Here is a 25,088-nt window from a genome sequence, read left to right as displayed (position 1 = left end):
ATATAAAGCATTGAACTAACTGGGTAGCAATAAACCTTTTATTATATGGGAATATTTAACCAAATAGTGCTTTATTAACTAAGATTTTTTTTTAATGTAATAATAATATCTTTTATTCTCCAACTACATTTTAAGAGCTATATGGCTGAGTGTACAGTAGAACCTCCATTTTATGCTTTTCAGGGGACCAGGAAGAAAAATGGAGTAAAATCAGGGAAAATAAAAAAATCATGGAATTGCATTATAGATTATATATATATTGGTGGGACCACAAAAAAGGTGTAAAAACAGGGGAAACCTAAAATCACGCTCTGTAAAATTAAGGTTTTACTTTATTTTATAAATCTCTTGGTTGTTATTTTTTGCATGTATACTGTATGTTTCACACATTTATTCTACAGCAATGTATATGTTGTATGTAATATTTAAAAAGATTTCTGGGAGTTGCAACTCTTTCCTGAATTAACATAAGAGAATGGGATTCTCATCTAAAATTTATTTTTGTAACTGTTTTAATGTTCCATTACATCTTGAGAATCACTGATGGGTCAGCATTGGTTCCCTTTATTTTTTTGTGTTTGGGAAATGTAGGCTGTAGTATTGCATGAAATGTAAGATGTAGTATTGTTCAGTCCCACCCCTAAACACAACCAGGTACCAGCCCAGCCCACAACTCTCACACATGAATTAAAGCAGCGTTACCTGCCTGCAGTCTATGGATTCGTTTAGCCAATGCTGAGACCTGGAACAACCCATTTCATCCGTCAGGTGGTGGTGTCTTTTATGCCTGCAACATCATTTTTCTGTAAAACTAGCTTCACACACAGATTCATTGCCTTTCATAGTAATCTTGTAAGTATATGCTCCTACTCTCTTGTCGTGCCTTATCCACAGTGACTGGAATACCAAACTCTATATAATATACATTAGCCTCCCCCTCTTGAAAGTGCTTTGTCCCGGCCAGTCTGTAAGCTGAACAATCCTCTCAGCTGCTCCAGGGAAGCAGAGGGAAACAGAGGAATCTTTGATGGTAATACCGGCTGCTGACACAGCGATAGCCAGGGCTACAGCGGGGCACCATAGCGCTTGGTACTGAGGAGAAAACGGTCGCGTCGAGTGGATACGGAGATCTCCTTCTTATATACTCCTTATATATCTGTGCCCCGGGGCACTGAAACATCGCAGCTTCATCCGGGAACAGGGCGCTGGGATACGGTAATATTCTTGCAGAGCATATGTATATACCGGATAGGCTTAATGCCCTGTGTTTTACTAAGTTGTTGCTAATGTCATGTGCTACTGTGCTACTTGTTCTCTCAATAAATATAAACGTATATATATTTAAAATATGTGCTTATTGTAAGTTTGGGATCTGTAGATATATATATATAATATTATATAAAGATATGTGTTATATATATATATATATATAATTTTTTTTAATCTTTGCCTATTGTAAGTTTGGTAACAAAACATAGGTTAGATAACCAAAAAATGACAGTTCATGTGACAGAGTCTTGTATCTGGGGAATTATTACATTTTTATAAATATTTTATTGTTATGGTCATCATCCACTCCCCGCATAACCAGTACAGTGGGTTAATAAGGCATGAAGCTTATATATGTGTATTTGTGTGTATGTATATATATATATATATATATATTAGTTATGGATACAAGCACAAAATGACATTAGATGCTAATGGACTGTGTAGAGAGCAATGTATGGCCACTTCTTTTATCAGTTGACTAGCCTTGGGTAAACACAGGCATTCACATCAATTTATCTTTTGAATGAGTGAATCAGCTATAGTTAGGGATAAGGGACAATTTCATTTTCCACTGAACTGATTTTAGGAAAAAATTAGCTGAGGAAATGGTGGCCAGATTCACACAGCCAATTCTCTGCACATTTATATCCACAACCCTATCCAGGATTCTCCTCTGGATACAGTGTTAAGTGGGACATCCCTTATTCAGTGAAGTAAAGGGTTAATAGTGCAGCGTGACCATCCCCGTTTGTGCAGTATTATTCCTGCAATGAGGCTGAAGAGAAGGCAGCATTTCCTCGGTGAAAATCCTCTGTCCTGTGAGAGGTCACATCTGCTGGGTTTGGTATCCACAGAGAAGCTGCCCATGCCAGCTGTTCCGAACAGCTGCAACATACCCCAGGATAATCCGAGATCATCCAGCCAGTAATGAATTCTCCTTGTATGTGGGGAGGAGTTGACATGCGTGTCTCCAAAATAACAGAGGCACACATCAGCATCTTTGGACCAGGGGTCCTAAATATCATTTGCCTAATGTAATATCAACGCAGATTCTCTAATGCCTAGTCCTCTCATGTATTAAATGGGTAGTGTCGGTGCTCGGTAAGGCAGTTGGAAAGATTAATTCCCAAGCCGGATAATGACATAAAATAAAGCCACTGATTATCTGTTTATAGAGGTGACTTCATATTTTTACTTTCATTAAAAAAGGCACAGCTTTGGCATAGAATGCCCTAGAGCAGGGTTTTTTTTTTTTTTCGCATGGGATATAGACTAAAGAAGGGAGTAAAGTTCACATTTAAGGAGGGTTTTCTTTGTATATTCATTGCTATTTACAAATAATGTACAATATTGTTTATTACACAATAATAACAGAGATTATGGTGACATAATTTAAACAGCATAGCAACCAATTTTTAGGTTGTTAATAATCCATCCCTCGTAACACAGAGTATTTAAAAACATCTTTTTTACAAATTGTACAAAATAATACACAGTGTTAAAACTTTTCAGAATGCTTTGTCACAGGCAGGAAAGCAGCCGACATGTTCTTATTTTATGTCATAGAGCAGTGATGTTACCCTTGACTGCTCAAAAGTGTAGCACATAGTATTTCATGATGCTAAAAAAAGTGCCCTTCTGGTTGACACAATTTACAGTATTACATTTGAAAAAAATGCCCTTTAATGTGTTATGGGTATGTTTAAGACACGTGTAATACAATGGGCTTTCCTGAGCAGGCACTAAATGAAGCCTCATCATTTTTTTGACAATAATCCTATAAATACATAATTTAGCCAATAGCATGTGAAGACCTGCCTGCACCACATCTCATTCGAAAACCAAGGACATAAAGTCAGTTCTTCCTTTACAGCTATAAATGCATCTAAATATCTAGTGGAAGGCTTTCCATAAGATGTATAACAGTGCTGTCCAACTTCTGTGGTACCGAGGGCCAGAATTTTTCTAGCCTACATGGTGGAGGGCAGATAATGGAAGCCAGTTTTGACCACTCCCCTTTTTTTAAAAAACTGCATCACTTCAAACCACACCCATGTTATCACAAAAGTTTTTAAGACCATACCCACATTAATGGTGGTAGCGCAGCAAAAATCCGAATGGTTGGTGTAGAGATCAGAGGCAGGCCAAGCCGGGCAGGCGACCTGGCTGGCCACCTCGCCCCCACTGCTGCTTCCCACCCCCGAATGCGCAAGTGCTCGTCATAGAGGGGGGAGTGCAGCGTGTAAAGCACGCATTCGCCATTCGCCATATGTGGAAGAATTATATTATGTCATATTAAGACATACCCTTAAAGGACATGTAAACCCCACACACAAAAATGTAATCAGTGAACAGCCTCTTTGAAATCTTTCAATACCTGCCACACTGGTAGTCCAGAGGTTAATAGTAAGGCTGCAGCATCCCCTTAATTACTTAGATTTGCTTCTCCTCCTGTAACCCACTCGGCCCCCTCCCTCAGGAATTTGCTTTGGCTGTTGGCTTTTGGGCATGCTCAGTTGTTCTAAGCTCAGATTACTAAACACGCCCTCCTAGTCTAGCAGCCAGTAAAGAGATGGCCTTGCTGGTTCCCATAGAAACTCAGCTCTAGCTGTCTGCTTCAATTTTTTTCTCCCAACCAGCTCTCCTGAGCTCAGCTCAAACAAAGAAGAACTTTTATCAAAGACAGTTGTGCCTGTGTGAGCCTGTATTCTTGATTAAATGTATGCTGAATAAGGGTCTGTGTGTGTGTATGCTGTTTGCAGATTTAAATGTATCTGATAAGAGGAAAAATGGCCACCGGGTGAAAGCTGCTATTTGGTTTGGAAAATGGGATGGTGCTGGCAAACAGAGGGGATATATGAAGTACATATGATGCCATTTGGGTGGGGGAGGCATGCCCAACTGATATACATTGTAGGCAAATGTAGGCTTTACATTTAAATCCATATGCCTCCTCCTTCATCTCCATCATATAATTCTGCCTGCCCTATGATGCTTGTTTGTGTCATAATCTGCCTGCCCTATACTGCCTGTGTCTGCCATACTCCCTATGCTGCCCATGTGTGCCATAGTCTGCCTTTTCTTATGCTGCCTTTGTGTGCCATACTCTGCCTGCCATATGCTGCCTGTGGGAGGTAAACCTGGCAGGGGTTTGTTCTGGGAGTTTGTTAGCAGTTGGAAATAGTCATTATATGGTCCCTAAGGTACGTAATTATGTGCTGGGGGTTGCTGTGCTATCCACAGGGGAGGAGGAGTCATATGGATTTAGGGGTGTGTCTTCCCTACACCAACCATTTGGTGCATAGGGCAGGCAGGCCACATACAGTGACACAATGCTGGCACTGCTCTTACAGCTGAGGTGTGAACGTGTGAACAATGTGGGGTTTACAGTCTGAGCCTGAGGTGTGAACACTACAGGGGGTAAACAATTTAGGGGATTACATGTTTAAACAATACAGGGGATTACAGCCTGAATCTGAGGTGTGAACCATGCAGGGGGCCAGTTAATCTCAGTACTGATACCTCAGTACATTTAAACCTTAAGGTAAGCAGTCACAGCAGAGAGACAGGTGGGGGGGCACACAGAAGGGGGCCGCCAGTTGGACAGCCCTGATGTATAACATTGTTGGTGGGCGGGGTCAGACAGGACACCAGGAAAAAACCTGCTGGGGACTTTGGGTGCTCCACTCCCGATCACAACCAATGGTAAATGGAACATGAAGCGATGTTGCACACGTGGGGGGTGTGCTGGGTGGAAGCGACTGGGGTGGGGTACATGCGGTGGTAGCACCTGGTGGGCCCCGGACACCCTAGTTCAACAATGTTGGTGGGATTTGCTTCCATACATATGTTAAACACTGATATTGGGAACCAGGCCTGCCATGCATCAGCAGGCTTGTATGGACCTTACTTTGTGCACAGGGTTAACCTACTGAAACAAGAATGGCACCTATTCTTAACTGTTACCACAAAGGAGGAAGCAAAGAATTGTCATTGTATGATGTTATAGTGCCTGCGTAAGCCGTGATGGATGTGGCCTAAATAAGCAAGTTCAGTAATTTAGAGAGGGGTCCATAAACCTTTGGACGTATAGTGTATCTGTATGTGCCATAAAATTGATACAGGCTGTGGATAGAAGCACAGTTTCTAGTCAACCCCCTAGCTTGTGGACCACAGTATAAGGTGGTGTAGCCCCTGACCAATCAGTTGAGGTAATTTATAGACAATTTAATTTTAAGAACAATTACTTTTTCCTCCTAGTGATTGCTTTATTGATGGGGCTATTTTAAGATGCTTTTTAATTGGTCTTTATTCATTATTCTTATCCTTTCCTTATGCAACTAAAAATCTGTTTTGTGGGGGGGTCATAGACCACATTGACTAAAAAAAATATTGCCAATGAGTGTTCAGTCATCTTGTTACTAGATAGCAGTTGAAATTTCAGGGTTGTAAAACGACAAATATAAATATTTTCAAAATAAAAAATTCATTTAAAAAACGAAAACATATTGCAAATTATTTTCAAATATTGCTGCATACATAATAATAATAAAAATGTTACTTTTAAGATGACCCTACCCCTTTAAATACCATTCTGTTAATCCTAATATGGATCATTCTGTTTTATAAGGAAACCCTTATGAAGCCTATAAAAAGAAATTTAGCATTCTGTAGAAGTAGGCTTTAAAAAAGAGCATAATCAAACCTCCCATGTTTCTGTTTTTCCGTTTGGTTTCCCTTCATGTTTAAACACTACATTAATTAGTTGCCTTGGTGCTGTTTTGGGGGGTATCTAACATAACCTTTATATTTGGGCTCTGTAGAAAATGGGGAAGCAGAACAGCAAGTTGCGCCCTGAGATGCTGCAGGATCTAAGAGAGAACACAGAATTTTCAGATCATGAGCTACAAGAGTGGTATAAAGGCTTCTTAAAGGACTGTCCATCAGGCATTCTAAACGTGGAGGAATTTAAAAAGATCTATGCCAACTTCTTTCCATACGGAGATGCTTCCAAGTTTGCAGAGCACGTCTTTCGCACCTTCGATACCAATGGGGATGGAACCATTGACTTCCGGGAGTTTATTATTGCCCTAAGTGTTACATCACGGGGAAAGCTGGAACAAAAACTGAAGTGGGCATTCAGTATGTATGACCTGGATGGGAATGGCTACATTAGCCGGGAGGAAATGCTGGAGATTGTGCAGGTAACCTGATAGAAAAGGATTGTATGCCTTCTCTGGGTGCTATTTATAGCTTGCTTGAATAATATTATTTATATAAACCACATGCACACATATCCAAGCTCTTTTATAAGATCGCTCTGAACACCTCATTCATTGAGCTTTCCTTTGCACCATGCCCCTCACAAGGTTTACAGCCTTTCTTGCCAATATACACATACTAGAACATGGTGAGGAAATACCAAAGTAGCAGCTACAATGTATACTTTGTAACCGTACTGTCCTTAACCTCAGTATAACTCATCAGCAGGTAAAAAACCTTTTCCTCTGTGCTATAACCACAGGTGCCATCTATAGCTAGTACATAAAGAGTGTAAAAAAGATAATTCTACAAATAATGCTTTATGAAATCACCGCCTACCTTGTTTATATTTATCAGCTTTTGAGGTGTATTGTTATAATATAACACAAATACAGAGGAGGCAGACCTACAAATACTACTATAACATTGTTGCTTAAGTTGGGTTATACCCAGTATTTTAATTCTTCTTTTCTGTATAAACTGGTATCTTGTTCAGAGAGCCAACATTTTATATCTAACAACTAAAGCCCAATGATCATAACATGTACAGTATCTATTTATAACATATCCAATGCAGCTCAAATTCCATGGCGTCACAAGTCACTTATCAGTAAATTCTGGAAAGAAAGGGCCACCAGGCAACTTGAAGAAGGAGGGTAAAGTGCTTTTGTATACTTTGGTCAGCACTGATTGTCTGCTTTTTTGCCTGGCAGTCATTCTGTTCTTACAGTTACTAATAAGTGTATCCAGGCATTTTAGAAATTTGCTTCAATAAACTCAAGGTCTGTGCCCCTAATCCTTTAACATAGATACAACTTTGCTAGCATGCAGTAATGCATAGCAATATATATATATATATATATATGAATCTGATTGGTTGCTGTGGGTTTACCTGAGAAACTAAGAAAATTAAGGGATAGAGCCTTGTTGCTTCTGAGAAAGTTGACCTGTTATACCTTTGTACTTGGCAAAGCCTGAAAGTAAATTCTATGTTAAAGTAAGGCCTGTCACATTTATTGTCATTGCACTATAAGTTTCTGTTTGATATGCAATGCTTTCCAAGTGCACAAGAAAAGCCACCATTTTTCTAAATCCCTAACAAAATCTTGGATTTGGTGCATCTCAGTCATATATATAAATATGAATGCTTTGCTCATTAAAACTACTGTTGGATATGCTGGTGTTCATTAGCATCAATAAATACATAATTGTAACAGCCCATAGCTATCATTGCTTTCATTGCTCAAACAGCACTAGAATGGAGAACGGTAATTGCTTATCCTGTGCTATAATTTACTGCATTTATGTTATTAAGTTAGCCATTTTACTCTGCTGAATGGAATATTTGCTACTTGGTGTTGGGAATTTTACCTCACATGCTGCAATATCCAGTAGCTGTTGGAACATGGAAAGTAGTTCCAAAAAGTCGTGGCCCACAGCTCTACAATGCCTGCCATTGATGTCGCTGAGCTGCAACAACCACTTCCAGTTAGTGTAAAGACAACTGGCAAGGCACAAGATTTCTATTTGTGGTTCATTGTGTCTCCCACACAGCATTTTTTTGAAAGACAAAAGGAAATGTTACCACTTATCAACAAATCTTCAGATTCTGGCTCCAACCAGTGTTACCATTTTTTAACCAATAAGATTTGTAGCTGTTAATTTTTGGTTCTTTTCCCAGGCAATATATAAGATGGTTTCCTCAGTAATGAAGATGCCAGAAGATGAGTCTACTCCAGAGAAACGCACAGAGAAAATCTTCCGACAGATGGACACAAATAACGATGGTAAGAAGTGGTGGGAGTTGCAGTAACATTGAGCTTAAAAAAGAGTGGGTAGGTCACAATCTGTGCTGCACGATTGATTTAAAGGCACTTATCCTGGAAAAACTCAGAAATTATACTGATTGGAGAATTAATATACTAGGTATAAATAGAATAGGGGGTTGTTGCTTTACCTGTAGGACTGTTTTACTTTAAAGCTGGCCATACACCTTAAGATTTTTAAAAGACCTTTTAGTTATTGTAGGACCAAGCTTATTCTGAAACAATTTAAAAGTCCATCCACAACCATCCACAAAAATTACCATTTCGAGTGAAGCTAGGAAACTACTTGCTTGGTCGTGCAAACAGTTGGACAATGGGCAAATTTCATTACATTTTCAAACCTGTCTGATCAATTTTCTGACCAATGACGGATAAAAAAAATCACTAGATGTGGTGCCCACTAACCTTATGATAATTTAATGGATTTGTTGAATCGCACTGAAATTGTTCATTAGGTAGAGAAAAATCTTAATGTGAAGGGTACTGTGGGTGGGGGGTTGTCTAGAAGGAAAGCATTGTACTGAAAAGGAGAAATAGTGTAGAAACTATAGTGCCTGAAGGCTGTTGTATCATGAGGAAAGAGGGGGTTGTGTGGTACTTTGCATATGTAGAGGGAAAAAGATTGTAAGGGATAGAGCTTATGTGCAGCTACAATTCCCCGTAGGCTGTAATGAGCCACAGACCTTGTTTGACATTGTTCCCAGGAGTAACTTACTCCTCTGCCTTTCTGTTTAATAAAGTAAACTGCTTGCATATGAGTGGAGGCAGGGTGGTCAAGCACAGGTCTTTGTAGGTCTGTAAGGTGACAGTTGAAATTTGTGACAGAGAAATTTGTGGAAACAGATGTTGTTTGAAAGTTTCCCAAATAAAAATGAAACGTTCCATCTGCACTTTTACATAAAACCTGTCATTCTAGTGGCTCCCTTACTGATCAAACTGAGAACAGTGCATGCTATGGGTGGGGGATATTGGTTTACTCTGTATATCTGCACTGGCATCTGGGAAGCAAGTTAAAAAAAATAAAAATGGAGCTTCTTTGTCATGAGATGATGTAAATGGAAAGGGTCCAGGTTAAGTAAGGTGTAGAATGGGCTGGGTCACTACAGCTCATACTGTAGCATACTGAGCTGAGAAAAGTCTGGAAGTGATGGAAGAATGGTAAAAAGTTGTAAACAGTTGTGCTGCTATGGTTGAGTACTGTACAGATTAAAACAACAGAGAACGACCTGAATACCCAAGTAGAGCAGCATGTGCCAGCACTTTGAATAAGTATTTACAGAAACATGTTCCAGGTTTGAAAATAGTCTTAAGGCAAAACCTCCCCTCAGCCCCTTCTTCATTACTTACAGTGGATTTGGGATACAGCAGCAATGGTTTGATTAAATGAGCGGAGTCACAGCTTACAAGTTAAATGACCATGCACTAGGAGGAGCATTAGGCACCATTATATAGGCCCTTGGTAACTACATTTTAAAGGACAATGAAAAGTTAATATAAATGAAAGGTAAGTCTAAAGGCATTCTTTTTAAGTACTTACTGCATATCTAAATTCCCAGATCCCTGCTTGCTTCTCTGAGATATGGTGCTGGCAGCCTACAGCAGTGTGAAGACTCCAGTGACATCACTGAAATCTCTCTGTCCTTCCTGTAGGCTGCCAGCGGCAGCCTTCCTATTCTCTGAGCATGTGTGTAACTTGATCCTGTCTCCTGTTCTGAGCTACACATGCCCACCAGCCAATCAGAAGCGGATCTGGCAGAGGGGAGGGGGGGAGGTAATGAAACACATGTGCAGTATGAAGCAAGGAAGGAAAGGAAGGAAGAAAACCTTTTTAGAGATGGCTGCCTGTTCTAGAAAATGTGACGTAAGTGTGACTGAGTAAATATTTGATTAGGTGAGCCAAAAGTGTGGTGTTTTTACTAAACAATAGGAGGACTATTGGGCAGTATGCTTTTTAGATTTTAACTTGCATTCTCCTTTAATGAGGTTGGAGGCAGAAACCACAGAGAAAGGGGAGGCAGAGGACTGTTCGGACTACTACTAAATTTGAGCTCACATTTGTACATCAGATAAGAGAAAAGCTAATTAGAATATTATTATTACTAGAGATTAACAGGCTTCAAATACAAAGGTGGCCAAACAGAAATTATCAGATTATCAAGTTTTCATATATTTATCTTATTGTGTATGTTCAAATAGTCGGGACAGATATTGTGCCATGGAAAGTGATTGTTTCTGTGATCAGGCAGATAAAATAACTTTGGTTGTGTCCTCCATTCAAACAACAATATCTGTGCATGTATAACTAATGTTGTGATAACAAATGTCTGACAACCAGTCTTTTCTACAAACAAGCATATCTCCAATATAGCACTCTTCTGTTAGGGCAATGTCACATGGCCTTTAATGATAATGAGCTATATGCAGAATAATCAATTTGTTGGGTATACAGCAATATCTGTACATTAAGGGCCACCGTTACTAATGGCTCTTTACACATCTACAAGATGGAAACCCTTTATAGTATAAAAAAGGTACTGGGCAAACTTTTGAATCAAATAAAAAGAGTATATTTTTGAAGAGTTGTGTCAAACTCTTAGTCCTTAAGATGTTCTCATATATCTAAGAAATCTGGGAGTTCTAATGGCTGTAGTTTGCAGGGTTGCACCAAATCCATAGAAAAAACAATGGTGTTGTCAGTTGTCCAAAGCATATCACATGTCATTAAGGGTTTGGATTTAGTTAAAGTGATGAATTTGGTCATATCCAAATCTTTAAAAAACTGGTCTTTAGTGAAAGCATACCATGGAACTGTTTGTGGGGGAACTGGGTAGTGTCCACTCTGCTGTGGGGTAGAGCATACATGTAGTGTTCTGTATGGAGGGAACTGGTTTCTAGGAACTGTTAGATACGGGCAGAGATATTGTATATTCACAGTTAGAATATTTCCATTAACAAATTACCGTTGCAAACTCAATCCATTCTCATCCTTCTCTCTTTTGGTCTCTTTTTTTAGGCAAGCTTTCTCTAGAGGAATTTATTAAAGGTGCCAAGAGTGACCCATCCATTGTGCGTTTACTGCAGTGTGACCCTAGTACAGCTTCTCAATTTTAACACATCATTATCATGGGAAAAATGTAACTTCTTCCTGCAAATGCGCCAAGGAGTGATCCCCTCCCTCTGCACAGCTGATTGTCCCAGAGTTCTCCTGGGCATTAGATGGACATGAATGCACTGCCAACCTGTGAATCCTCTTCCCTATATTTATTTCTTTAAATCTAATTTTATATATGCTATTAAGTAACAAAGGGTGCATGGGGTATATAAGCACTCAGGAATTGGGAAAAACTCAATGCTAATGAACTGGAACACTCAATGTATTAAAAAGAATAATAATAATAAAAAAGCAAATTATATATATATGCTGCCATTTAGGAGGCGAAAAGCAGCATTATGTTTGGCCCTGGTTCTGTGGAGCAGGTGGCAGTTTTTAACTGAGACCTAGTTTGGTAGCACTAATGCAGGGAATAACTATGCACATTCCATTTAGTAAATCCATTAGGGACGTCGTTAAGAGGCTTTCTTAGCATAAAATATCTGGTTCTGCACTGTTCTCAATCAATTCAGCTTTCCTCATTTGAAGGAGAGAAGTGTTTTGAATGGAAGCTATATGAGAAATATTCTGATCTTGCCTCATCCTACTAATTACAGCACAAGCTGTTAATGCTCAATTAGAAGAAGCTGCCCAGAAATTCTATGTGTAGTTAACCCTCCGCTGCCAGGAGTCTGAGCAATTATTTGCACATGTTTCTATATATATATTTATTTCTTGCACCTACGCACTGTGCTTTTAATGCATATAAAGGCGTATGCAACTATATTTTTATTGTGTTAACAGGCCTTTTGTTGTCTGTACAAAAATTACTAACTTTAGGACTCTGCCCCCTTCAACAGTACAAGTTTAAGAATATGCAATCTCAGGAAGTGGTGTGGTTATTTTGCTAGATCAGTTTATTCTTTGATGAGCAATGTCTCTTTGGTATAGACCTATTCTATTTCCATATAGCCACATATATATAGGCCCATGCACATGTCTATAAAGACAATATACACAGGTATATAAGTTATTAAGTTGGACATATGCTGATGCTCTGAATACATGAAGTTGCATTATGTGCAGTCCTTCTTCTGTAGTTTTTGGATTTGAGTATTCCTAGGTAGGACATCAAGAGAGGCACCACACGGACACGTACTTGTTTTAAGTGTTGCATTTATAAATTTATTCACCACTGTAAATTTTCATTTGGTATGTACATATGCCTGAATGGAATTATCTATTTGGCAAACACAGTTCTGATTTCAAGGTCTGTGCAGTGGATCAGTAGCATGGTTCCGTTAGTCTGCATGAGTATCAAATGGGCCTCTAGCACTGCCAAGACTTTTTTGGGGCCTAATATTATATACTATGTTTGTGCACTAACTATATTATTAACTGGACACAGCCCATATGAGCAGTAGAGTTGTGGTACAGGTCAGACACCCCAGTAGAGTTTGGGGGGGTTAAAATTGCATACTTTGTATGTATTGACAACCTGTACTTAGTGTTCTTCTGTATTATGCTACTTCACAATATATATTGCAGTATCACCCTTTGAAACAATCACAGCACAGTAAATCTAACACTGCGCTATATGATTTTCTAACAGGAATAAAGTCTTGTAAGAGTGCGTGAGTACTGTCTTTTGTAACACCTTGAACAGTGTAAAAACTTCTTACCCCTGATCTACAGCTTACCCTTAAAATTTACATTTGCCGAGACATATCTTTTACAAACCATCAATGCACTGCAAAGTATCACATCATACTGGAACACCTTCTGTATCATTCACTGCAAAATTCTGTGCCCTTCAGAATAACAGAACTAAAGGTGAATCATCACCTGTGGATTGCAAACCATGCCTTCCTCTCTTCAGGCCACAGCATCTTATTACACAATTATAGATCTATAGTACAGACAGTATTCAGCATAGCAAATAAGCATTTGACCCAAAATCCCTTTTTAATCTTCAGACTGAAACCCAGCCACATCTACCTCATCTATGAGGGCCAGATTTAAGTCCTTGTTGTGTATAATGACTGGATCCTATTATGTGAAGAACAGAATATATTTAATGGTACCTTAATGGCTTGTTTGCTTTCTTTGTACAGTGCAACCATGCTGCTGTACTTGAATTGCAAAACAGTAGCAGTTTGATTTCTCTGGAAACTGATGGTACACAATTGTGAGATCATCTGCTTTGAAGCATCACTTATTTGCGTTCTTTAAAGGACTGTTCTACCATCTAGTACATGACTTTTATATACTAAACCTGTATATATGTACACAGCCCATGTTACTGCCTAGTTCTTGTCACAACATTACAATGCACTCAGCCTCTTCATTCAGAGCATCCTGCTCTGTGCTTACATCATCTTTCTGGTGAATACGAAACTTGTCCTACAGAGAAGATGAATAACACATGAGACCAAACTTATTTATGTAAAAGAAAAATGTTAGTAAACTGGCACATTCTATACATCAAAACAACAGACAGTAAAAATTCACATCAGCAACTACATCATATGACACTTTAGACACTAGTACATCCTTTTCCCACCAGACCTTTTTTTCTAGTTGTAGTTGGCACCCAGGCCTCACTTATCACTAATTATAAAACAACAAGGCTTACATGTATATACAGGTATCTACAGCTATTACCCTTATATACAATTGTTTCATTGTTACAGATAAGAAAAACAAAAAGTTTAGAATTTCAGAAGATGAAGACAATACAGGTATGTGATCCATTATCTGGAAACCTGTTATCCAGAAAGCTCAGAATTGTGGAAAGGCCATCTTCCATAGGCTCCATTTTAATCAAATATATATATATATATTTTTTAATAATGTCTTTATTTTGTTTTTTTTTTAACATATACAACATTCAAATAATTCAAATTTAAAAAAAATGATTTCCTTTTTTCTGTAATAATACAGTAACTTTTATTTGATCCCAACTAAACTACAATTAACCCTTACTCAAGACAACAATTCCACTGGGTTAATTTAATATTTAAACAATATTTTAGTAGACAAAGTATGGTGACCCAAACTATGGAAACATCCCTAAAAGCTGCCTTTCTAAAGCCCACCAAAAATATATCAAAAATTAAAGATAAAAACTAAAAGGCAACTTACAAAGAGGAATTTCATGGTGCAAGAAGTGTTCATATTCACATTACAAAGACGAAAACAGGTTTGCACACATGTTAAATGATTATATGTTTTAAGTTGTAACAGCATGACTGCCCCTACCTTTTCCAGAGGTCATGTCTTGCTTGGGCTTGGCTTATTTGTGCATCATTTACAGTAACTATTTGCTAGCAGACAGTTCAAATGGTTTAAAAAGCTTTTTTAACTATTTTTCAGTGATGTTGGGTAAAACTAAAAGTTAAAGGACAGTAACACCAAAAAATGAAAGTGTATAAAAATAATTACGATATTATGTACTGTTGCCCTGTGCTGGTACAGCTGGTGTGTTTGCCTCAGAAAGACTACTATAATTTATATAAACAAAGCTGCTGTGTAGCCATGGGGGCAGCCATTCAAAGGAGAAAAGGCACAGGCACATAGCAGATAACCGATAAAGCCCCATTATATTCTACAGAGCTTATCTGTTATCTGCTATGTAACCTGTGCCTTTTTTCCAGGTTGAATGGCTGCCCCCATGGCTACACAGCAGCTTATTTATATAAGCTATAGTACTGTTACTTTAGCAAATACACAACTTTACCTGCACAGGGTAACAGTACATTATATTTTAAATACTTTAATACACTTTCATTTTTAGCGTTACTGTTCCTTTAAGTCATGGCAAATCCTCCCTTAAACAGCCTTGCCCCTACCAATAGATTACTACTCACCTGTCTTTTGTGGCAGAATCTAATGTCCATCAGCTTGGACACAGCAAGAAAGCAACGTACACTGAACACAACTTCAGCACCATCCAGTAGAATAGAGATTACCCACAGACAAAGAGTGGTGCTCTGTCAACATACAAAAGGGAGAAAGGTGTATGTGTGCAGAACATTACCCAGATTGTTTAAAGGAGAAATGACCCCCCCCTGCCCCCAACAGACAAAAGTCTCCACCCACTGCCCTCTATTTTCCCTCCCAACAGTGTCTTATTTCAATTAAAAGTGTCTCTGTTTGTACTAACAGTTATTGCCCATAACCCTGTATTCCCTCACTTGCTAAAAAGCCATCCAACCCCTTCTTGAAGCTATCTAATGTATCAGCCAGTACCACTGATTGAGGGAGAGAATTCCACAACTTCACAGCTCTCACAGCTAAAAATGCTTTCCAAATATTTAGATGGAACCTCCTTTCTTTCAATCGGAATGGGTGCCTTAGCGTTAGTTGGAAGGACTTTGACTGTCTCTGGTTTACCCCACTTACATAGATTCTTGTAGGATCAAAGGGACAATCATATGAGATCTGAATGAACTCCACGTTGGTGAAGGCACATGATGACAAAAGGGTGCGACCTTTATTCCCCACTGTGATGATAACTGACACGACCAGATCCACCACACAGGCCACAGAAAGGATTGCATTAATTATACCAAGTACTAACACCGTCCAGCGCTAGAAGACAAGACATAAGTTCATTATATGCAAGGGAATGGAAAACAAACAGCATTATGGAGGGGATATCTTGGTCTTACCAAAGGTACATGTTCCAGGTACCGGGATAGGACAATAGCAGTTATTCCACATGTGATACTCTAAGGTACAAAAATATGTATGAGTAGGCTGCCTTTTACATAGAATTACAATATAATGATACAAAGTGAATAGATCATGATTTCATATTTTTACTTGCTTGTAGGGATGCACCGAATCCCAGATTTGGTTCGGGATTCGGACCGAATCCAGGCTTTTTTTGAAGGATTCAGTTTCGGCCAAATCCACAGTCCCGGCCAAACCGAATCTGAATCCTAATTAGCATTTGGAAAGGGTTAAATGGTCAGGGGGAATTTTTTTTAACCCCTTCTGATCCTAATTAGCATATGCTAATTCGGATTCGGTTTGGGATTCTGCAGAATCTGTCAGGGTGGGTTCAGGGGTTCGGCCGAACCCAAAAAAGTGGGTTAGGTGCATCCCTACTTGCTTGTATGCAAAACTAAATAAATAAATAAACTAAAACCTAAATGACCACAATACATCAGTAAACTCTAAATTCAAGCTTATAAACTTTATCTAGGGCATCAAGTAGGAATGCACCGAAGCCATTATTTTGGGATTTGGCCAAACCCGAATCCTTAGTGAAAGATTCAGCCGAATATCGAACTTAATCCAAATTTGTATATGTAAATTAGGAACGGAAGGATTAAAGAAAACCGATTGCGGTGAATCATTTTCAACTTCTTTGTTTATGTGATTACATCATTTTAAGGATCCATGCTAAAAAAAAAGGCCAAATCGCAAACCAAATCCTGGATCCGGTGCATCCCTAGCATTAAGTAAGTGTTCTCCTCAAATCTCACCCTTACTGGCCTTCAGGCTGGACCCTCCATTGATAGCTTTGGGGCTCCCTATCCCCACAGTTTGGGAAAAACTGTATGTTAACTGAAAGATCTTTTGCAGAGTTTTCAATATTCTTTCATTTTGTAGGCTGAAAAATATGCTTTTCTCTTTATGTAAGGCAAAATGCACCACCTAGTGCTGAGTAGTAATGGTGTGACACAGGCAATAAGTAATGTGTTTACCAGTAATAATGTATTCAAACTGTCCATGAGACTATGGAATCTGTTTATTAAAATGCAAGAGTGTGATAATGACTTACACCAAAATAAATGATCCAAAAATTGCTATAGAGCCAGTCTGCTAAATTGTAGATTTCTGGCACACGTATATGTTTTTGCTTAATATCATGTGCATGATACATAAGCTGTTTTGCAAGGTTTAGTCTACAAACACCTGGTATTATAATTGTAATTAACATGTTATATCTGTAAAAACACACAAATATGCACTTAAGGTTCACCTACTAATATCGTTGATACCACAGCAGTGATATTGGCCACAGAATACTGCATGGCCACAGCGTCTTGCAGCTGGGCCAAGTGTCTCAATACCAATCCATGCACAATAGCGCCGATTATGAAATTGAGGTGTCCGATGACAATTAAAATCAGGCCAAGTTTCATCAGAAATTTCCCAAACCTTGCAGGGTCCATTTCCTCTGTAAGAAAATTAGGGGATCATTAGAGAAAGGAGAGGTATAAAATAAACTGCTGTACAAGCTTTCCCTTTTTCCCTTGTTTACTCCATCCTTGTCAAGTCATCAAGTAATGCACAGGTCCCACGAAATGCACAGACCCCTTACATAGCATCAAATAGACCAAAATCCATATTTTTTCCTGCTCCACTGTAGTCAACTAACTTGTAAATGACACCTCATCTACTTTAATCGCGCCATAAAAAACACTAACTACAAGCGCTATTATCACTATACACTACAAATTGGACATATTTGACATACATTCATACTATTGTTTAGGTATGCATACAATTTATACCCAGCATTTAACTATTGCCTATATTCTATGCCTACTTTATAACTGAATCCTCCATACCCTGATGGTAATATATTTTATTAGGGAGGGACTGTTGCTAATTACTGGTTCTGGACTGGTTGTCTTTGGTATTAAATTTGTTGAGATAGGAGAAGGGTAACCTTGTATCCTAGTACATGCTCAAAAATGACATGTAGGAAATGAAATATAAAATAAAAATAGATGTAGGAAAACTCAATTTCCTTCCTTGGAATACTGGTTTGCATATATAAACGTTATTTGAAAAAAATGTGAAGTTGCTCAGGATGCTCTTCTGAACAATTCATTATTTTTGTTTGCTTTTATCAACTGTTGATCTAGTAAATTTTGTAATAAGGGTGCCACCTGCTGGTAACTGCATGGTCAGAAAGAGATAGGAAGATATACATTAAAAAGGAAAACATACCTGTTCTGATGTTGCTCTGCTTAGAAAAATTACATTCTTAGCAACTCTCCAATATAAATTAATTCAACATTTCCAATGGTTTTAAAGTTAGTTGAAAATGTAATTGCAGATCAAAGCAGTATTTGTTCCTTTCTGCATTCTGTCTCTTCAAATAATTTAGTAGGTCAGCTTTGTATACTTACACACTTTTGTATACTATACAAGTTTGTTAATCAGCTGGCTTCTGATACACTGTTGTTTAAAAAGTCAGAACCACCATGGCAGAAAACAGAAAGGGACTGGCAGATACAGCAGTTATTTTTACAAATGACATTAAAACACTGAAAATCTGTAGTTTGCCTACATTTGAATGTTGTTTGAAATTAATATTTCTTTCATTGAGGAAAATGTATTTTGGGTTTACATTTGCATAGCATTATATATATATATATATATATCTTGGGTAGTTTCAGGGTCTCATGGAGATACAGACTGTAATTATTAACAAATGGTTTGTTGTCATACAGATAATAGCATTCACTGGTTAGGGGCAGTGACTTTAGGGTCATCTTGGTTTGGATCTGCTGACTGAAGGAAAGAAAAATGTATCCATCCTACTGAATAAATGTCACTCTTTACACTGAGTTGAGGTTTAGAAAGGAAATGGTAAAATGAGAAGAATAAATCTAATAATTCTAATATGTAACCACACAGATAACTTTTATTTTTGTTGCTTGATGTAATGTTTAAAATAATTGTCTCTTAATATCATAAAATAGAATGAAAAGTCAAAATAACTGTGAAACTAAAGGTGGCTATACACATGCTGATAAAAGCTTCCAACTCTGCACTTCTAGACCAAGTTATTAGATAATCCCATTGGGCAGAGACAGTGTGTTGATGCAGTTCATTTCCGAGTGGGCTCTTTATTAAAATTATATGGAAAGGCATACACATTTCTTTGGTTTTCCAAAGCCATGTGAAGTTGCCTGCAGGAGGAAACTTCGAGCAACTTCGGAAAACTGAAGCAACGCGTCGGCCTTTCCACTGGCGATTCCCTTTGTTGCTTGTAGAAAGGCATTTTAGAGAGATTAAAGGTGGGCTGATTTCAGCTGCCAATATTGGTCCTTTAGATCAGTGGTCCCCAACCTTTCTTGCAGCAGGGACCGGTGTCAAGAACGAAAAATTTTCCTGAGAGTTCCAGCTGAGGATATGGGGTTTTAAAAAAACTGGATATCATTTGACAGAATGCAAATGGATGCTCTTGGCATATAGTATATTTCTCAGGTACAGGTATAAAATCCATTATCTGGAAACCCGTTTTCCAGAAAGTTCCAAATTAGGAAGGCTATCTGCCATGGGCTCCATTTTAATCAAATAATTAACATTTTTAAAAATGATTTCCTTTTTCTCTGTAATATTAAAACAGTCCCTTGTACATGATCCCAAGTAAGATAGAACTAATCAGTATTAAAAGCAAAACAATCCTATTATTTTAATTTTTTTTCTAGGTAATGTTTTATTGGTTTTAAAGGGAAACGAAATTCAAAGTCACTTGGGGGTGCCAAAATGTTAGGCACCCCCAAGTGACTTTAACCGCTTACCTCGTACCCCGGGCTGGTGCCCCTGTTAGGAGAAAACAGCACCAGCCCGGGGCACCTGGAGCGCAGCGCTTCCGTCTTCCTCGCTTCCTTTTCCTGAGTGCCAGCGGTGGGCGCATGCGCAGTAGAGTGAAAAGCCGACTTTAACATTTAAGTTCGGCTTTTCACTCTACTGCGCATGCGCGCGCAGCGAATCAGCAGCAAGGAAGCGCCGGCAGCTACCCCGGGCTGGTGCTGTTCCTTCCTCACAGGGGCACCAGCCCGGGGTAAAAGGTAGGCGGTCAAAGTCACTTGGGGGTGCCTAACATTTTGGCACCCCCAAGTGACTTTGACTTTATTTTTCCTTTAAACATGTAAGACAAACAACATACATCAAAATAAAATGATACTTATCTTACTGACATTAACCTTTGCTTAATGTTCAAATGACCTTCTAGTAGACTTAAGGTACAAAGATCCAAAAGACCCCTTATCCAGAAAGGTCCAGGTCTGGACTGGGACTCAGAATATTCCCTGGCATTTCAAGTAGATAGAGGCCCAAACAGCCCCCCAGCAGCCCAATAAATAGCGACTGTCTTTGGCATCTTATAGCAGTCCCTCCGACATTTGCCAGAATCCACAGACTGCCAGTCCTGACCTGTCAGGCACTACATTAAAAAATTGCCTTCATTATTTCATTAAGACACGTGGCTTGACTAGAAGTCACGAGGCCCAATTCAAAATTATTTTAGGCCCACTAAACTTTGGGAATAAGAAATTTTTCATATACATATATTGAAAATGCCTCAGCAGTCATAGGTCCTGCTTGCCCTTAAGTTACATTCCTACCAATTTAGTGATTTAGTTGCTAAAATGGAAATTTCTCACTTGACAAAATAGTACTTCTCAGAGCTAATGTCTGATATTACATTTTTGCAAAACGTTTCTTTTCATACCATCAAAAATGCTAGAGAAAAATAGTGCAGCATTATTTTTTAAGGGATGTTTACATTTTGCAAAGGAAGTACTTTTCAAATACATTATTGTTTCAAAAATCACTAATTTGAATTGTATAAGTAATTAAAGTTGGAGCTTACCCTAAGCAAGATGTGGATGGTGGTGTGTATGCAGGTAGCGGGGCCCCCAGGGGGGTGTGGGGGGCCCCAGGGTGGAAGCCCCAGTCCAACCCTGCCTCTAAGTGCAGACTACCAAATTGTGGGCCTTAAATGGGGGATTGAACTAAGTAAAAATACCCAGTAACTTAGGGTTTGTTCATTGTTGGTATGTTACTTGCTCAGCCAGTAAAAATAACTAAAATGAGCTCATTACATACCACATGAGCTGGAGCCCTGTGAATGTTCGAATGCCAGGGGGGCTACTGTAAGATGCCACAGTCACTATTTATTACACTGGTGGAGGACTGTTTGGGTCTCCAGGTACTTGTAATAACAGGGTCTATTCTGAATCCCAGTATGGACCTGAGCTTGTGTGTTTGAATGACAGGCTAGGAGACATTCAAGGGAATGCCACATGCTGACAGCCTCTAATGAAGACTGTGCCAGGCTAAACGTGAATGTGCCCAAGTCAGGGCCCCCACTCATCCCAACCCTCTGCACCACTGGTAACCCCTCCATTCCCCCATGCAAGAAATTTCCCTTATTTGCCCCTCTGCCTGATGCACCAATATTCACCTACTTTAGCTACATTCTGAACTTTGTGCCCATTTTTTTTCACTTTGCACCCTACTCTGAGCTTAATAAATGAGACTTATAGTGCCAATGTTATCAAACAGAAAGAAAAGCAGCAGCAATGGCAGCCCCACACTAAGCTAAGGAAAAGAGAAACTGGAGTCAAACCCACACACATTACTTTGAAACTTGGGCAGTCTGTGAAACCATGCCATCTTGAGTACTGACTCAGGGAACTAGATAAACTGGTTGGTCCTAAGTTATTTGAAACTGGTTTATTACTTCACCACAATAATGAACTTCATCCTCAGGAGACAACCCTGCATAAATCCATAAATCTACTCCAATTTTATCCAGCCTAGAGTGAGGAGTTATAATATGAAAAGTGTATGGCCAGTACCGAATGAAACAACTACGTCTTCTGATGAATTGTCACTGTTCACTGATCCTCTCAGTACCTGCATAGGCTTTGCCCTTCCTCTGTGTTTCAGAGTAACATGAGAGACCATTCCACTGTCTATCGAGTGTGGGAGCACCATCATTTTGATCTTTCATACCCACCCCCGGTGACAGCAGTGTACTTACTGGGCCCGCACATGGTGTTTATGTTTTGTCTTCTCCAGTTCCCATTCACGGCTGATTCCTACATTTCAGTTTGCTGCTTCCCAGCTTAAAAGGTATTTCAGCTTAGTCCTCCCCCGGGAGGAACCAACTCTCAGCAGGTGAGGCAAAGTGCGCCGCCCAGGGAGATGACTCACAAAACTCACATAGTTTAGACTGACTGCAAATACATCTGGCACGTCTCCTAATTTTTAACTACCTGAATAAGCTTGTGCATTACAGTTCCACATAAAGATTGGGGCTATCTTTATATTGCAAGCAAAGCCTCAGATTTACATGTATTTTTAATACTTAAAAATGTTTCTATAAAAACAGAAATAGAGGATAGATAGATCAAGGTAGATTGGATAGAAATAGATAGATAGATAGATAGATAGATACAGACAGACCATAGACAGATAGGTAGATAGATAGATAGATAGATAGGTACAGTGGTGCTACTGCCATGAGAAACTTATCCCAGGTGGCAGTGCCCAGCAAGTTACCAGGGGCAACAAAAAGCCGCTCCTGGTAGCTTAAGGAGCCGAAATCCCGATTTTGAAATCAGAATTGCGCTTTCTGCACTCTCGCCCCCCTAAACACGAGGGGGCGGCATCAGGGTCAGACTGGGGGGTGCAGGGCTTACCAGGGTTGATGTCTCAAGGGTCGAGGTGGCCCGCCTCTGCCAGTATCAGTACCCAAACCACCCAATAAAATGTTTCTTTTTACAGCAACATTCAAATTAACCACTCGATGGTATTATACCCCAACCCGACTGAAACAAATGTTTCCTACAGCCCAAGACTGCTGCTGGAGATGCCTTCAACAACAAGGCACTTACAGCCACATTTGGTACCACTGCGATGTACTGAAAGAATATTGGAAAGAAGTCATCACAATAACTGAAAAGGTCACGCAGGAAAATTTATCTACTGATTTCCTACCTAAACTAATACTTCACTACGACTTACAAACTTCAACCACCATTAAAAATCAATTGCTCCTTTTCATGCTGCAAGCTGCAAAAGCCATCATTCCAAAAAAATGGAAGGACAAAACCTCACCCACCAAACAGGAATGGATATCTCTGCTAGAAGAGACAAGACAAATGGAAGAAATAACTGTGATCATACATGGGAAAAGTAAAAAATATTGGGAGACATGGTCCCCATGGATAAACTTTCTCAATCCCCAAAAATAGACAAAAAAACTGTACCCATGGACTCTAATACAAACTGAATACTCCCTAGACAGGGAAACCACACAACTCTCTCTTTACAAGCAAGCTCTACAATATTGTCTATGATGTGAAAAACTGTGAAATGTTAATTCTATGACATAGAATACCTGCATAGCCCTTCCCCACCTCCCTCCCTTCATCCTTCTTTTTTCTGTACCTCCCTTCCCCCCATTAAAATGTTATAAATAAAGATTTAAAAAAAAAAATAAAATGTTTTTTTTAATCCACTGACAAGAAATGCTACTTGTTGAGCTGTTGCTATGGGTTATCGCACCTGTGCAAACTTAGTATCTTACATAGAACCCTCCCACTTGTGTCATGTGACACACATGACACCACTAAGCACCATTTATAACTGGCACTAAGGAACTGTTTAAAATTATATATATTACAAGTTATGCAAGGCTTTTGTGTATTATATAAATATGTTTGTCCTATGATTTGAACAACCTGAGGTGAAGCACCCCATGTGCCCTCCTTTGAACACATCATGTTTACTTCTCCATATTATTCGTCAAAGAATGTGTTGAAAAATGCCTATTAAAGATTTCAGGTCCACAATTATGGATACTCAGCAGTGTTCAAAACATTGGATTTCTAAGACAATTTGTTACATTTGATTTATTTTTTTTTCTTTTTAGCAAAATATTCCTTATTGCCTATAGAAGGCATGGAGAGTGCAATGGTCATCAGGCCCAGATTTGTGGAAAAGCCACAAAGGTGGCAAGTAGTTAGGAACTGCTCATGGGCTGATGCCCATTGCATGAAATACTACTATATCTCATTGCAAACATAGACTGGGGCAGTGTCGGCCTGGTGTGTCCAGGGCCCACCCTAGTCACAGACTCAACATGCAGATGCGCAGCTTCCACCACCCGTACTCACGCCAAGGGTCCAAGTTGAGGGAAGGGATTGGTTTGGGTCAGCAGGGCCCACTGGGTTTCTTCCTGGTGTCCCGCTGGCCCAGTCTGACCCTGTTTAACAATAAAGGCGAGCAGACCCTTTGTTATCCGCTAAAGGATATGGTGAACCGTCGTGGGTGCCCTTCCAACACAGGAGTGTTAAAAGGGTTGTTAAAAAGGTGGTTACCTTCCATGATACACAGTTTGGATGGATATATAATAGCATATTGCAGGTCTCAAAGGCATCTTTTTTTCTGCAGCGCAGCACAGTTGTTAGGAAACAGCATGATTTTGGCCCTGTCCCATTGCAGGTCATAGTGTCACAGTCTCTGTAGTTTAGGAGCCACAATTAGAAGGGCTGTGGTGGGGCACCAGGGTGTCGTGGCCTGCCAGGTACTTTGTGCAGGTGTTCCACGACAAACTGCGTCAAATTTGTTTTTGAGCAATGCCTCGATAAAGACGATCAAGCTGCCACCTTCGGTTCGTTCAGGTAGTCTGACATATATTGTCAGATATTGTTGTGCCGTTGTTATTTTCATAGTTCTCTAGCAGCTCTGCCTGTTGGTTTATTTGTTGGGGCAGAACACAAAGCTGCTCTGGAATTGGAGCCTGTTCATCTTCAATGGTGGATTTGTGGCCATCCATCTATCTGACGCACGATCAAATGGTTTGGACA

At 39.3% G+C, this 25,088-nt stretch overlaps 2 protein-coding genes across 3 annotated transcripts; one reads left to right on the top strand and one right to left on the bottom strand.

The window, feature by feature from the left end:
* Positions 1-710: 710 nt before the first annotated feature.
* Positions 711-13,084, top strand: hpca (hippocalcin). 2 transcript variants are annotated; one of them, XM_012957127.3, is made up of 4 exons: positions 711-852; positions 6,096-6,476; positions 8,216-8,321; positions 11,374-13,084. In XM_012957127.3, the coding sequence occupies exons 1-4, from the start codon at positions 733-735 to the stop codon at positions 11,469-11,471; spliced, it is 705 nt and encodes a 234-aa protein (XP_012812581.2). In that variant the 5' UTR covers positions 711-732; the 3' UTR covers positions 11,472-13,084.
* On the bottom strand, positions 12,614-22,380 carry tmem54 (transmembrane protein 54). The gene is made up of 6 exons (XM_002940024.5): positions 22,256-22,380; positions 17,451-17,644; positions 16,125-16,184; positions 15,856-16,044; positions 15,321-15,443; positions 12,614-13,854 (listed from the first exon to the last, which is right to left on the bottom strand). The coding sequence occupies exons 1-6, from the start codon at positions 22,266-22,268 to the stop codon at positions 13,768-13,770; spliced, it is 666 nt and encodes a 221-aa protein (XP_002940070.3). The 5' UTR covers positions 22,269-22,380; the 3' UTR covers positions 12,614-13,767.
* Between the last annotated feature and the right edge of the window lie 2,708 nt (positions 22,381-25,088).

This window comes from Xenopus tropicalis, chromosome 2, assembly GCF_000004195.4.
Source record: "Xenopus tropicalis strain Nigerian chromosome 2, UCB_Xtro_10.0, whole genome shotgun sequence".
Taxonomy (NCBI): domain Eukaryota; kingdom Metazoa; phylum Chordata; class Amphibia; order Anura; family Pipidae; genus Xenopus; species Xenopus tropicalis.
Note: the sequence above shows the minus strand (reverse complement) of the source record. Positions and strands in the feature narration are given on the sequence as shown.